The 16,359-nt window shown below is 47.2% G+C and overlaps 1 protein-coding gene across 6 annotated transcripts in view; it reads left to right on the top strand.

The window, feature by feature from the left end:
- The window catches only part of Eefsec (eukaryotic elongation factor, selenocysteine-tRNA-specific), a 189,219-nt gene that overhangs the window by 156,413 nt on the left and 16,447 nt on the right, over nt 1–16,359 (top strand). For all 6 annotated transcript variants that reach the window (NR_149744.1, NM_023060.3, XM_006506465.4 and 3 more), the window contains one exon: nt 8,435–8,591. Coding sequence is in view for 5 of the 6 variants with exons in the window: in NM_023060.3 (NP_075547.1) it covers nt 8,435–8,591 (157 nt within the window). In the remaining variant the exon portion in view is untranslated. The remainder of the gene's footprint in view (nt 1–8,434; nt 8,592–16,359) is intronic.

Raw genomic sequence — 16,359 nt, 5'->3', positions numbered from 1 at the left:
GCTAGGCACCAGGTCCTACCATATTACCAGCTCTACCTTCTCTCCCTGCCTGCTCCCTCTAGACCACTTTTGGGAAGTAGAGTCCCTGACTATAGGGACTGTCTCCTCTCTGACAGGGTTTCCCCTAAGCTGGGGCAAGCAGGGTTGAGGCTGCTCAGCACCCCGGGGCTGGGCCTCCAGAACCACTGAGTCAGCCAGTAGCATTCGCCCAGGGGAACCCAGACACCAGAGACAGCCATGTGGGCTCACTCACACAAGTATCATTTCCCTTGCCCTTAGGTCTTAATGAGGACTAGCCAGAACAACTCCATTTGGCCTCTGCACAGCAAGAAGGGCACCCACCTGACAGGCTATGATAAAATTGGCTCAATGGCCTCCTCTATTCCCCAGCACTGTCCCCAGGAGTAGCCACATTCATAATACCACCCTAGGTCACCCTCAATCTCCTAGGTAGATCTGACACAGTGCAATAGCCATTTACTCTGTTGTAAGTGGTAGTAGGAGCTGTAAGCAGCCACCACTATTGAGGGAATGCACAGGGACCTGGAGGCTATAGTCCATCCCCACCCTCCTAGGGCCTAACCTACACTTGGAAATGAAGACAGCGCAGGTTCATGGAGGACATAGTGAATATACTTGGTACTAGTATATCTTCTGGTCAAGGCATAAAACAAGAAAGTAGAAGTGACAAAGACAGTTCCTTTAGATTTTAAGACCTGTTAGCTGCCATTCTTGCCATAGCAGAACAAAGGACAGCCAGCAAGATGGAGCCCTGTAACCTCTCCGTAGAAGGTCACAAGAAGCCCACTAACTCCGTACCTTAACCTGGATATTTAAACAATATTGTGGTGCTGGGCACTCACCTTTAATTCCAGCACTCAAGAGGGTCTCTGAGTTTGAGGCCAGCCTATTATTCTATATAGTGAGCTCCAGGACAGCCAGGGGTACATGAAAAACCCTGTCTAAAAAACAAAACACCCTAAGGGGATAGAAATTCCAAAGGAAGTGGAAGACCAACAGTATCAACTAACATGGACCCTTGGGGCTCTAAGAGACTGAACCACCAACCAAAGATCGTGCATGGGCTGAACTTAGGCCTCCCCGCACATATGTAGCAGATGTGCAGCTTGATCTTCATGTGGGTCCCAAACAACTGGAGCATCCTAAAAGCTGTTGCCTGCATGTGGGATGATATTGTCTAGCCTGGGCTGCCTTGTCTAGCCTGAGTGGGAGGGGATGTGCCTAGCCTAACAGAGACTTGAAGTGCCAGGGTGTCCCCCCTGCTCAAAGGAGAAGGGGAAGGGAGATGAGGAAATATTGTGGAGGGGAGCAATGAGTGGGATGTAAAATGAATAAGTAAAAAATAAAAATAGGGGAGAAAAAAGATGAAGCGAGACAGATGAAGACTGAAGCTTGCTGAGTAAACTGCTGTTAGAAGAACTGGTGGTTGTGTCGTTCTTGCTGGTCGAGAGCAGACGCGACAGTTGTACTCTTGATTGTCCTGCCTAGAACTCCCAGCAGCTATGATTTCATATTGTGAAAGATTTGTGAAGATTTGTGATAGTGGATATGCAATTCCTCTGTCTATTTTAAAAGAAAACCTAAGGGATTTAATAAGAGCTTTAAAATTTATATGTAACCCCTGTGAAAGGATTATTGGATCTCCACACTGAGAGCCACTGTTCTACATTGCCTTCATTTATTGGATGAATGTTTGGCTCTACCAAAATGTGTGTCTACTCCATTTCTGTGATGGTGGTACTTAAAGTAGGACCTTTGGGAAGCTATCAGCATGTGAAAGAAGAGCTCCTAAGATAGAATTCATTGCCCTTATGAAGCACTCAAGAGAACTAATTTGCTCTTTCTAGGGTATGAAGATACTACAAAAGATGAATCTGAGAATTGTTCTTTCCATGTCTTTGAAGAATTTTGTTGAGCCTTTGATGGGGATTAAATTGAATCTATACATTGCCTTTGGATGCTTGTAGTGGCGATTCCTGGCTGTCAACTTGACTATATCTGGAATGAACTACAATCCAGAATTGGAAGGCTCACCAGTGATCCTAATCTGGAGGCTGGGAGATAGAAGTTTCTGACCTGGATCTTGAATTTGTTTATATAGTGGATTTCATTGATGGATTTCCATATATTGAACCATCCCTGGATTCCTGGGGTGAAGCCTACTTGATCATGTTGAATAATTTTTTGATGTGTTCTTGGATTTCATTTGCAAGAATTTTATTGAGTATCTTTGCATCAATATTCACGGGTGAAACTAGTCTGAAGTTCTCTTTCTTTGTTGGTCTTTCTGTGGATTAGGTAAAGATTCCCATGCTAAAAATTTGGGAGGTTTAACATAGTAAAAATGGCCATTTTTCACAAAGGAGCTAAAACCACACAGTAGAAAAAAGATGGTATTTTCAACAAATGGTGCTGGTTCAACTAGCAGTCATCATGTAGAAGAATACAAATTGATCCATTTTTATTTCTTTGTACAAAGCTCAAGTCCAAGTGGATCAAGAACCTCCACATAAAACCAGATATGCTGAAACTAATAAAAGAGAAAGTGGAAAAGAACCTCAAACATGTAAGCACAGGAGAAAATCTCCTGAACAGAACACCAATGGTTCATGCTCTAAGATCAACAGTCAACAAATGGTACCTCATGAAATTTAAAAGCTTCTGTAAGGCAAAGGACGTTGTCAATAGGACAAAAAGGCAACCCACAGATTAGGAAAAGATCTTTACCAATGCTATATCTGATAGAGAGCTAATATCCAGAATATACAAATAACTCAAGAAGTTAGATACCAAAGAGCCAAAGAACCCAAAGAATTCACAACTGAGGAATATCAAATGATGAAGAAACACTTGAGGAAATATTCAAGATCCTTAGTCATGAGGGGGATGCAAATCACAATAACCCTAAGATTCCACTGCACAACAGTCAGAATGGCTAAGATCAAAAACTGAGGTGGCAGCAGATGCTGGCAAGGATGTGGAGAAAGAAGAACACTCCTCTATTGCTGGTGAGATTGCAAGTCGGTACAACAATTCAGGAAGTCAGTTTGGTGATTCCTCAGAAAATTGGAAATAGTTCTACATGAGGACCCAGATATATGGGTTGTCCTTTTGACCCGGGTATAAACTGGGTCCTCATAACATATAACAAAAGATACTCCAACATTTAACAAGGACAAATTATCCACTATGTTATTAAATAATAGCCAGAAGCTGGAAATAACCTAGATGTTCCACAACAAAGGAATGAATACAGAAAAATGGTACATTTACACAATGGACTCTGCTATTAACAACAATAACTTCATAAAATTCACAGGCAAATAGGTGGAACTAGAATATATCATACTAACTGTGGTAACCCAGTCACAATAGAACACACATGATATATCCTCACTGATATATAAGCCAGAAAAGCTAGGGATATCACATGATGTATAACTCATAGACCAAAGACCAAAGAGTTTTCCAGGATCCAACAGGGATGACATTAGCCAAAATACCAAAGAATGAGTAGAAAGAACTTCTAGAGACCATATCCAGTGGATAGGCACAGCCTCTGAGGGATGAGGCCACCCACCCATCTCAAAAATATTAATCCAGAATTGCTCCTGTCAAAAGGAAATGCAGGCATAAAGACTGGAGCAGACACTGAAGGAAAGGCCATCGAGAGACTGCCCCACCTAGGGATCCATCCCATATACAGACACCAAACTCAGACACTATCACTGATGTCAAGAAGGGCTCGCTAACAGGAGCCTGATACGCCTGTCTCCTGAGAGGTTCTGAAAGAGCCTGACCAATACAGTTATGGATGCACTCAGCTAAACATCCTACTATGTGCAGTGACCCCAATACAGGAGTTAGGGGAAGGATGGAAGTACCTGAAGAACAACAATATCAACCAACCAAATCCCCAAAATCTACCAGGGACTAAAGCACCAACCAAAGAATACACATGGAGTGACCCATGGCTCCAGCTGCATATGTAGAAGAGGATTGCCTTATCTGGCATCAATGGGAGGCCTGACCCTAAGTCCTGGGGAGACTTGATGACCCAATGTAGGGGAATGCTAAAGCAGTGAATCAGGAGTGGGTGGTGGGAGGGTGGGTGAGGTCCTTCATCGACACTGTGGGGGGAGGAGGAATGGGATAGGGGGTTTGTGAAGGGAAAACCTGGAAAGGGGGATAAAATTTTGAAATGTAAAGAAATAAAATAATCAAACATAAAAAAATAAAAATAAAAATAATGAAAAAAATATGGTAATGTCGGTCTGTAAACAGGACTTCACACATGCCAGCAGCCCTACAGTACTGACTGCCACCACTGGTCAGCCAGGAGAGAACATGACAAATATGGAGCCCTAGACATTCACTCTCCTCCTTGTTTAGGTATCACTAAAACTAATTTCAGGGACTCCTCTGGCAAGAAAGTGGTGAAGCTCTTTGACATTCTCCTGATATTAACAGAATTACCCTGCTCTTTGCCAAGGACCTGGTTTAGGAAAAGAGGGAAGTTCCACTGTCTTTGTGGCATTGAGGGGAGAGTATCAACAGGAGATAAAGCCATGAGCCATGTGAGTGTTCAGTTGGCGTGGCCAATGGCCACTCTGTCAGATTATGCCTGGGGTGACAGGGAGGTTTAGGAGTGCCCAGTCATTGGGTTAGAATAGTGTGTGTGTGTGTGTGTGTGTGTGTGTGTGTGTGTGTGTGTGTGTGTTGATTTTTAATCTGTAGATACAAGGAAATCTGGGTGGGGGCTGGTAGTGCGGTTCACCTGGATCTTAAGGTGGGGTAGCAAAAACTACATGCTACAACATTTTATAGCCAAAAGATGGGAAACAGAGGTTGGTAAGGCGTCTTCTAAGGTGTATGCACTGTATAGCATGCCTGCCAGTCAGCTCTATGTCAGGAAGCCAGGCCTGTAAGCTCACTGGACAGCTAGCTCTGGCCACCAAGCTGCAGGGTTGGGTAGGCAGCATCTAGGTTGGAATTTGCCCTACTATCTTCTAAAGAGAAAACAAAACCAAACCACATTGCCCGGTGCTAGCATTTGGCCCTTTCGTAGACAAGTCCTGTCTCCCTAGACTTATGACACGAATGATAAAGTTTGTCTCCAAGAAGCAAAGAGCTACTTAGCTTCCCACCCTTTCTTTCCCCCTCAGTTCTATGCATGGGTGACTGTTCTTCCACTATTCCCTCTAAACATGTACTTACCAAGCTCTGTGAGGTGTGGCATATAAGAAAGAACCCCCTTCCTTGAGAGACATTTAATCCTCTAGAGGATTAAGTAGACAAGCTATATTGGATTTTGAGACAGAGTAGCCAAACTCAGAATAGAGGTTCCACTTCAACCCTGGAAGTAGGAAAGGCTACCTGAAACAAGATTCAGCGTGAAACCAGGGTGAGTAGGGAGGACTCCCCCAGTGGACAGAGGATGCAGGTGAGAGGCATGGCAGAGGGGCCTGGAGGCTGTAGAGTGACAGATTTCAAAGCTTTCCCTGATGGTGGTGAAGGCCTCACAGGTCTGTGTTTAATTGCAGTGGTGTGTGTGTGTGTGTGTGTGTGTGTGTGTGTGCACGCACGTGCGTGTGTGTGTGATTATGTAGCAGGTATGTGATATTGAGGGTGGTAAACATGAAAGTTACCCCAGGTGAGTAGCATAGGCTGGGAGCAGTGCTGTGGAGGGCTGGGAAATGGCCCTGCTCTGATTTAAGTATTGAACAAGGGGATAAAGATGACATAACCTCAGTTATAACCTGAGAACACACAGACAGAGGGAAGGCCACAGGATCACGGAGGCCTGAGATCCCATCCAGGCCTGTTCTGGCTAGTCATGCATCCCCACAGATGCCAGCTAGGTGTGTGCCTTGATGTCGCACTAGAGGTGCTTGGGAATAATGCAGGTCTTTGTGGGAAGAGTAAGTAGGATGAGTTTGGTTTTGGTTTGGCACTGGTAATGAGCTTCTTTTTTTTTTTTAAAGACAGAGTCTTACTAGTAGTATATAGCCTGGGATGACCATGAACTTTCTAAGTATCCCAGATTCTCTTGAACACATTGATTAGCCTCCTGCCTTGACATTCTGAAGACCTGGAATCATAGGCATGTTCCACCAAGTCCTACTGGTAATGCTAAGAACTCAGAGCTTACTTTGGTCTGAGGACTTCCTTTCTCATTCTTGGACATAGTGATGCTGGAGGGAATCTGAGTCTCAGGTGCATCTGTCCCCAGTGAGCCTCGGTACCATGGCAGGACTCTAGCCACTACTTCAGTATTGAGGGAGCTACATTAGGCTTTACAAAGGGCCTGGCAGGCCTGGGCTGGATCACTGTGTGCTGCTCCTCAAATCTGACTCCCCTTAGGTAGGATGAAGTCCCTGAAGGTGAGGAGGGGGCAGAGGAGATATGATAGACAGCCCATGGCAACCAAGACTGATCATGACTTGAACTTTCAGTCATGAGATCAGGAATGGACTGCTCAAGCCGGACCCATTAGGCCAGTTAAGCTAAATATGCAGGCCATGGCAGGCTGGGCTGGAGAGGTGAACAGTAAATGGATCCTGCACTGTTGATCAGGGAGCCCCACTCTGCACAGTGATCCTAACATGGTTGTGGGAATGGGCCTCTATGAAGCAACAGGCTCTACTATATACCATTTGTAATTGGGGATATATAAATCAATGGAACTTCAAGGTGCCAGTGAGCACAAGGCTGGCAATGCTGTCTCAGAGACCCAAGTAGACATACCCACTCTCCAAGAGCAGGGACTGCCCTGGGAGAATGTGCTGGAGCCATCTCAGAGGGAAAGGTGGAGTTGCTGTATTGGAAAGAGGCTTATGGGTTACAGAGGGCTGCACAAGTGGAGATTGTAATTCTTATCATTGTTTGTATCCAACTCATCAGTCACCAGGAGAGGTTTGTGCTGCCTTTTATCTACTGCTATGAATCAAGGAGAATAAGATATGTTTTCCAGAAGGGTTTTAGGGTAAATGAAACAGTTTCTACTTTTCAAAACAATCCATCCAGGCATCTTTATTAGCAGTGAGATGTTTCTGCACCTTAGCAGGAGATAGCTCAATGGCCCAGGGTATGCACCTCAGAAGGGGACAGCTATTAAAAGTGTCTGGAAGGAAATGTCCTCTATGTGTGGCTATCAAGAAAGAATACATTTGCCTTTTAAGAGTGAAAGAGCAATAATTCTCTATTTATTTTAACTTTCTAACTTTAATTTTGAACAGGTAATTTCATTTCAAAGACCAGAACATAGGAAAGATATATAGTGAAAAACTCTCCGGGTTCTCCATGCCCTTCCCCTGAGGCAGCAGCTTCTCCTGATTCCATGTACCGTACTGCACACAGTTCTGCCGATGCCTATCCAATGCCCCATGTCCTTCATACCTATCCTTCTCTGGGGTCACAAGGCGGCCATCAGGAGCCATGCACAGTTTTTTCTATGCTCAGGCTGGGACTTCGGGTTGTTCTGCCTTTGCTTCTAGGCACTGCTAATGGGGAGCACCTTGACAGGCATATCTAAAGGGCAGTTTTCTAGAAGCAGCATGCATGGATGAAAAGTCTATGAGTGCATTTTCCATAGCAGTTGAAAAAATGAGGAGTACTTTTTATAATAGCTTCTGACTTAGTGGCTGAGTGCAGCATCTGCAGAGTGGGCTGGTGAGGGCAAAAACCAGTCAGGTAGAGGATGGGATGTCACTCCCAGCTGTGATGAAGCTCTTGTTGACCAGACCCTGACAGGCTAGCTACAGATACAGCCAGGCTGGGTTCCAGGAACATGCATGGGAGAAAAGAGTTTGCAGTAGAATCCATTCAGGCTGCCCCCAGCCAACAACTTCACTCACATGTGCCCCACATGTACCCACAAAGAGGTAAGGGGACAGCCACAGTCCCAGCAGGGATGTGACCTTGAAGAAATATGCCTGGCAAGTCAGCAGGGGCCAGGGACCATAAGGAAACCTACCTGGAGATTGACTGACATTGGGCATCATAGAGGGCAGATGGCTGGCTAAGAAAGAGTAGTTGGTACAACACAGTGAGCAAAGAGGAGCTTCAGCCAAGGCATGTGGGTAAGACAGGATGGTAAGGCAGGGCTGCTCCTTAGAGTCTCCCCTATGGAAAAGGCTGAGGCAGGTGATAGAATAGCTAATATAGGGAATATGACCCAAGGCCACCTCTGCTCCACGGGCTCTCTGACCCTGGCACACTTGTATGTTGGCTTTAGTATGGGGCCCATGAGGTTGCCATGAATGTTGACCCTTCTTAGTGCCCGTGTTAACAGAGTATGGAGAATGTGTGATCTTTAGACCTTCTTCCTCCTCTGTATACATCATTATGTACGAGGTGGGCACATCAGTTCTCAGCATGCACTACTAATGCCTCCTCTCCTGTGTGGGGACAGGTAATGGATGACTACAGCGTGATTGGACGTTCCCTGTTCAAAAAGGAGACCAACATCCAGCTCTTTGTGGGGCTTAAGGTGCAGCTGTCCACAGGGGAACAGGGTATCATCGACAGTGCCTTCGGCCAAAGTGGCAAGTTCAAGATCCACATCCCTGGTGAGTGCAGCTGCGTCCCTGCAGAGTGTGGGAGAGATGGAGGGCCTGGCAGCATTGCTAACCTTGACCTCTGCCTAAGAAGCAAGCATGGGTCCTAATTGGGGACTAGACGGGAACAAGGTCAGGGTTGAATTTTATACCACTGTTTAATATTTGGAACACACCCTAGGTTCCTTATGAAGTAGGTATTGATCTTACAGAGGAGAAAGGGAAAGGAAAGCCTGCCAGGGCTGGCATAGCACTATGATGCCCAGTAAATTCAAGCTAATTGCAGAGACCATCAGGCTCAGGGCCATGTGCACGGCTGGGTCAGGGTGTGCACCTGCTTCTGAAAGTGTAGCCTGTGTTTTTTTCATGTAGTCATCCCTTAGGTCATGTGTGTGTCTGTACCAACTGCATTTTATTGAAGCTGACTGTATATCAGGCCAATGCTTGGTACTAGAGGTGTGCAGATTCTCATGGGAAAGGACAGATAGTGAGCTGTGGATATTTATTATATACCCCCAGGCATTGCAAGACAAGTGCACAGACCTGAGCTGGTATATACAAGATGTATGAAGTCTTGAGGTGGAAATTAGCTGGGTGTAGGAGGGATGGCCATCCGAGGTAGGGATGTGCTGGTGTGGGAGTGATGACAGTGTGAGGTAGGCATATGCTTAGTATTTGAAGGCTGCAAGCCCCAGGGTACTAAGTGCCAGAGGTTGGATGGGGGCAGGATCATGCACGGGTGTGTGAGGGCTGCATGTTTGATTTGACATGCTGAGTATGCAAGAGCTGGGGGTCATTGGTGGGAGTATTCTTGGGGAATGGGCAGGTAATGCACAGGTTGCAGGTAGGGCTTGTGCATCGTTTCTTATGGCACAGGAAGGACTGAAGGGTCTGTCTGTAGTAATGCATGATGATCCCCAATCTTTGGTAATTTTCAATTGAGCAAAGTTGAAATATTTATAGGGAACCATATACGATATCACACAGACTCATACAGTCCTCTCGGGCTCCAGAACCCTGTGTTGGAAAAGAAGGTTGGGTGTGAAGAGAGGCTGAGATGAGGTGAGCAAGGTCATCATCAGCTTGGTTTGTAATTTTTGGCTAGATCATCCCTGACTCAGTCCCAGGAATAAGGCTCCTTTGCTACTCCTCCGGTAAGGCTAGGGAACGTACAAAGCCACAGATAATATTGCCCTCTCACAAAGGAAGGCAGTAGTCACCAGAGACCCTCTCTATCATCTCTGTTTGAGGCAAGGAAGCAGCAGGTATGCCTGCAGCAGAGGCAAGGACCACTCATTGTCCTGTATAGCCAGCTGCATACCAGCTGGGCACACAGCTCAACTGGAACACAGTGTCTGCACTCAAAGAATTCACAGCCAGCCAGTTCTGCATCTTCTCTGCAGTGCTTTTGAGTCTCCACTGTGACATCCCTGTGCCAGGCCCTAGGACTAACAACGTGAACACAGTTGGGATGACTCCATGTCAGTGGAGCTTACAGTGTCATCTGTACCACAGGAGTTCCACAATATCACTCTTGAACTGTTCACAACTCTGGAAGGCTGGAGGCTGGAAACCCAAGATCAGAGAGTGGGCAAGGCTAGCTCTCCTTGGTTTACAAATGTCCTTTCTCTCTGTGTCCTCTGGTAGCCAACTCTATGTGTATCTGTCTTAATCTCTGTCTCTCTCTGTCTCCGTGTGTGTGTGTGTGTGTGTGTGTGTGTGTGTGTGTGTGTGTGTGTGTGTGTGTGTGTGTGTGTAGGGGCACTTGGTCAGGTATGAAGTATAGGCATTCTCAATGTTTGCATGTCATTAGCCATGCTAAGGCTGGGCGGGAAGATGTATGGTGTTGGGTCATCTCACAGCAAAGCCCCTCATTGAGTGTAGGGTTTGGAAGATTTCCCAAAAAGGTATCATGGCTCCCAAGACTGTGCCCAGAACACACACAAGCCAGTGTGCATCCTGTCATGCACAGTGCTCATGAGTGGTAGCAAGAAGAATGGTTGAGCAGATAGAGTCAGAGCCTGAAACCAGTTACTATGGGCAGGAGCCAAGTTCATGCTTACTGGTGGGTCCCAGGTCATTAGTGAGCCACGGGAGTGTGTGTAGAGGATGCCTGTGGAAGTCAGAGCCAAAGCCTGGGCCAGCATTATAAGGCAGAGCTTGACCTGAAATGCCCTGCCCCCCTTGTGCTCATGGAGCTGAGCAAAGAGGGAGGATCTGCTCTCTCAAAACTTTCTGTACCCCCTGTGTTCCAGCCGTGGCCTGTGTCTTAGTGACACCTGAACCCAGTGTGCTGGTTTTAGCTCCTCCCAGGAGCAATCTGGTATAGAAGACTATAGAACTAGCTTCTTAGGGAAGCACTGGGAGAAGGGGTGATGGGAGAGAGAGCATTTGACCCTCTGCCTCCAGAGGAATGGGAAGAAAAGTTCCCCAGACAACAGAAGGAAGAAAATCATCCAGGATGGAAAGAACAGAGAGTGCTGAGCTGTCACAGACTGGACAGAGTGTAACACAATTTGAGATTCTTAAATAATAACAGTGTAACAGGCATTGACCATTGTTCTGTGTGGGACATTGTTCTAAGTGCTTTACGTGCTGTAGCCGTTTACTTTGGTGTGTCCAAAATGCTAGTCTGGGAACAGTGTTTAAGCAACTGTACTTCTCCCCGCAACAAGATCTTACAGGACTGGTGCCGCCCTCTGTACCAGCACAGAGGCTTGTCCTTGGATGGTGAGAAGAAGTAAGGACTTTACTCCTGGAGGCCTTGAACTTGTACCTGTCCTAACTTTGGGTCCTTCTGCTGTGGGCATGGACTGTGTACTGAGGATGCTTTCCAATATCCCCAGCCTCTTCTCCCTGCACAGCGCTGAGCCGTGGCCTTCCACCTGATATCTCAGGGTACATTCAAAAATAGGTTTCCCTGTGCAGAGCTCTGTACTCAGCACGTTAGCACAGACACTTGACTTACTGAGAGCCTCTGTGGTTCCATTATTGACCTGGAGGGTGGTAGTAGCACACACCTTTAACCCAGCACTCAGAAGGCAGAGGCAGGTGAATCTCTGTGAGCTAGAGGACAGCCTGGTCTAGAGAGTTCCAGGATAGCCAGGGCTACACAGAGAAGCCTCTCTCAAACAAACAAAAAATAGCTATTAACCAGGAGGGGTGTTACTAGCCCAGAGGCAACCTCTGCCAGGTCACATGCCAGGAGTGCAAAAGAGGTCTGGAAGGGACGGAAGAACATATGCTGTGTCAACCATTGCTGGCACTGGGCACCAGCTTCTGCCCAAGAGGTGTTGTAGAGATCAGTTTTTGATCTTGTGCAGCCTTTGTGGTAAGCTCTCGGGGAGGCTGTCACTCACTGCAGATCTGACAATAAAACAATGTTCCCATCATGGAGGCTAGACAGGTGCTGTGCCCTCCCTGCTGAAGCAGAGTTCTCACCATGGTGTCTACAGGACAGAGACAAATAGTCAATATATGGCATGTTGGCAATAGCTGATGCACCTATAAAGGTCATCTTTATCATTTTTGGGGCTCCTTCCTGGTGAGGTGCCTGAGAAAGCCAAAAGGTGAATGGTCACAGCAGCAGCAGTCCCCAGGCTGAGTGAGCCTTAACCCACAACTCTCAGAGTCTGTGGGTGTGACAAAGTGAACAGTCCAGGTCAAATGCCTTAACAAGTTACATGGCTGAAAAAGGACTTCATTGGGCCCAGTGTGTCTGCCTACAGAGCCCATTTTGGTGCTGAGAACTGGGCTGCAATGGGAGATGACACTTAGTCTGGGAACCAAGTGGCTGGGGTGTGTAAGGACATAGTGCCTGCCATGTAGGCTCCAGATTCACCACATTCTTGCCGTCATCCTCCAGCTGAATTTAGATTGACCCCTGGTCTACTACAGGTATCCCTAGAGAGCACCTGTGACCTAAAGAAGATCCACTCTGAACTGAACTTGGTTACCACTGCCCAACAATGAGTTAGTCAGGTCCTCGGGCTTCAGTGGGTCCAGACCAAGGGGCCATGATGTTCTTGTGAGGTTTAGAGGACAGAGCACTATATGACTGTGGCAGAGAGCTCTTCCATCCTTGGCACGGCTGCCTGCAGCACAGGCTGCTGCTCCAACCCCAGATTCTCCACTGAGGATACACCTACTCAGTCCCCATCTGTCTGCATAAGATGTGTAAGGAACCAGGACTCAGGTATCCTGGTCTTGAATCCGACTTCACTGGACTTACAGATTACGTTAGCCTGAAAAGCAGGGAAGTTGTTCATAGTCTCCTCATCTCAGGTTTTTAGGCTTGGTTGGTGGGTGGGTGGGTTTGGGTTTGGTTTTATTAAGACTTCCTCTCTCATCTGTAACTCCGTAGGCCAGCAAACCTCCAGCTCTTTCACAAGTGCTGGGACTGCAAGCACAGAAAGCCACCATAGTAGATTTTTTACATTGTCCTGGAGATTGATCTCAGGTCCTCATGCGATGTATGCAGTGAGCACTTCACCAGCTTGCTATCTCCCCAGCCTTCCTCCTGGCACTTCTCACATACAAGTGTGAGGAGGAGGGGACACTGAAGTGTCCGCAGACTGTAGTATCCCAATGTGAGTGCCACCTCATCAGAATACACAGGTGGGATTGGAAGGCCAGCCCCTCCACCTGTTGAAATATCAATGACTGGTTCCCTTGGAAAATGTGATATGCCACATTGCCAACAACCCTGATACCTTTGTCTGACCCAGCAGAATTTACAAGAGGTCATCCTGAATCTGGCATCTGTGAAACAGGGAAGTTCCTGTGAGAGATCAGGGTAGACTGACTGTGTGGCACCCAGGGCCCTTACCAGTGAGCTCATTGGCCTCTGCCCTAGGTAAGAGGCTTCTGTCTGGCCTCTTCCCATCTCAGCAGGGGGAGTGACTTCTCTCACAGGGGCTAGGGCGTGCCCTGTGTCTATCTCCAAATGGGAAAATAGGAAAGAAAACAATTTCTCTACCTGCAACCTAAAAGCAATAGCTCAGTGTGTCTCTGCTGTGAGCCAGCTCGGGCAGGAGGAGCTCTCTGTTCCCACTATCCTCGCTTAGCCTTCTTTCTCTATCTTACTTCAGAAGAGGCTGCTCTACATGTTCCCTGCTCTAGCTCACACCCCACACGAGCACCTACACTCCTCTCCCACACAGTGTTGGGTGCTATGAATTTTCATGGCAGCCCTCCCTGGTGGAGTGTAGCAGCAGACAGCCACCTGAGCTGAGGCTGGGCCTGGAGACCCAGGGCTCCATACATGCTCAGTGTTTCCAGCGCCTGAGAGATAACAGCAGTGGTGGCACACCTTCCTAAGCTTTCAGTAATATGAACTGTTTGCTTAGAGTTGGCTCTTAGAAGTTAAATTGTTCTAATTTTCACTAGGAAAGCACACGTTTAAAAGTTTCCTGCCAGCTTCTGCGTGCATGTGTGTGTAAAACAGAGGCTGTAGTTTCCAACCTGAACCAAGCCAACTGCACAGTTCCCACTTCTGGACTTAAACTTAGGCTGATCTTTCCTTATTCTAACCATACACCATATAGCATAAGCACATTACCTCAGTAACCCACACATGTTTGGGGTACTGCTGCCCATATGGCCCTTAGTCCTCCATAGCACCTGCACCTGTGATCCTAAAGCCTTGTGCTCTGCCCTGAACCCAGAGCCAGGTCCTGTGGTGGCAGCTCTGCCATCCACGAACCCTTGAGCTCTCGGAAGTTGTTGCTCAGGGCAGTGACAGAAGGGCGTCTCAAAGGTACAATCCTGTCCTGGGCAGCCTAGGAGCCACCAGGCACCCTGCTGTGCTTTCCTACCTGCCCTGGCCAGATATTATTTCTGGGGCTGTTCTCCCCCAAGGGTGCCTGGCAGAGGAGGCCAGTGTCACAGTATGGTGGGTGCTAATGGTGGATGAACCTGGTAACTAACTACCTGTGGAGACCCGAAAGCTTCTGGTGAGAACATAAGACTGTATGGGGGTGAGACTGACTGAGATGCCAATTCATCCAAAGTGCTGGCTTTCTCCATCCTTACAAGGGGCCCCCAGCCAACTTGGGAAGACAGCTGGGGCTCACCCATGATACCCAAAATGAAACAACGCTACGGAGCAGCAATTCATTCCACTGGGTTCTGCCCCACAGCTAGCTGCCAACTCCTACAGGGAGGCAGGAAAATAGCTCACTGGGAAAAGAGAGCTGAACAAGGGTGAGGGGTGAAAGTTGAGGTTTCAGAAAATCCTATAAAAATGAAAACAAACCATCCATCTTTCTCCCGGCATCTTACCCCGACGGTGCCCTTTCTGGATCTTGCCCTGAAGTCTATAGAGACAACAACTCTGAAATCTGACCCAGCCCCCATAAGCTGCTGCCACCCCAGCCTAAGGCTGCCCTAGACAGAGACAACCTGGTACCCTGAACAGGGATCACTTTGGGGTGTCTTCTCCCCCTAAATGAATAGTCTCCCTCAGCTTTGGCCATTGAGGCATTTCAAAGCAATTGTAAAAATTATATGAACCCCATCGAAGAACTGTTACAACAATGTTTATTCCCAGCATTTGAAACAAGGACAATGATATTATAAATAATTGTAGATGATGAAGATAGGCAAGAAAAAATAACATAATTAAAAGAATTTTACAAGACGGCCCGTTCACAAAGATGGATGGAGTAACACAATACGATGAAAATATCTGCAATTAACATAAACCGGCGCAGTGGACAGAAACCAGCTGCTGGTCAACCTTCCCACAATGCCCCGTCATCCACATGGGCAGTGCTGGGGCTTCTCACAGTGGTCATCATGGCTCTGGGGCTCCAGGAAGAGGCAGTCTGAGGGTTCTTTGCTGGCAGCAGTTGGAGGTCTGGAATCCAGGACCTCTTTAATAGAATTTTCACAAACCAAGGAAAACCTAGGATTCAGAAAGTCACAGGACTTGCTACAGAACTTCCCTCAGGAACCCCTCCCTAGCCCAGGATGACATTAACTCCTCCAAGTTCCCCATCGTAGCATAACACCAAGCCCTCCCATAACTAAACTTCCTACAGCTTCTCCCAGGGACTGTGTCCCCTCCCTACACTGCCCCACCTCAGGATTGGCACATGCCAGGTGCTTCGTTACTCTGGGTTGGTCAACAGATTGGTAGCCTCAGGCCATTTGTGTGGTGTAGGGAGCATAGTGAGGTGGCTATGCTTATGCAGTTAGAAAGTAAGCAGAGTACAGTCTGGCTGAACACAGGTGCTTTGGATGCCTGGTGTCTGCTGCTGGACCCACATCCTTACCTCCTGTCTGGGCAGGGACAGCCCAGAAACAGCAGGTCACTTTATGCCTCCTGTATGTCTGTCTCCTCTTCATCATGACTTGATTTTTCTAAAATAATAACAACAACAACAACTTGTTTTCACTGAAAAACGTATGCCAGACAGTACAGAGCTAGATAGTCCTGTTGCCAACAAATCAGGGAGATGGGACTTTGTTTGGATCTCTCTACAGCCTCACCTAGATGGTCCCTGCCTGTAATCCTAGCATTTAGGGGGCAGAGCCAAGGGTTTGATGCCAGCCAGAGCTATATGGAGAAACCCTGGTTTGGAGGGGGTTACTTTGGGTTTTTTTTGCATATTTTTGTATTGTTTTGCTTTGCTTTGTTTTATTTTTTTAAGGAGGTATAGATAAAGCTGAAGTTGAGCCCTCCCTGGAGGTGAATGTCACTCTCTTTAACTGGCCTTGTGCTCCAGTGGGTCATCTCTCCCTGTTTGATGACTCTCTGTTAGTCCACAAGCTAAGC

Source organism: Mus musculus, chromosome 6 (genome assembly GCF_000001635.26).
Source record: "Mus musculus strain C57BL/6J chromosome 6, GRCm38.p6 C57BL/6J".
Classification (NCBI taxonomy): domain Eukaryota; kingdom Metazoa; phylum Chordata; class Mammalia; order Rodentia; family Muridae; genus Mus; species Mus musculus.
Note: the sequence above shows the minus strand (reverse complement) of the source record. Positions and strands in the feature narration are given on the sequence as shown.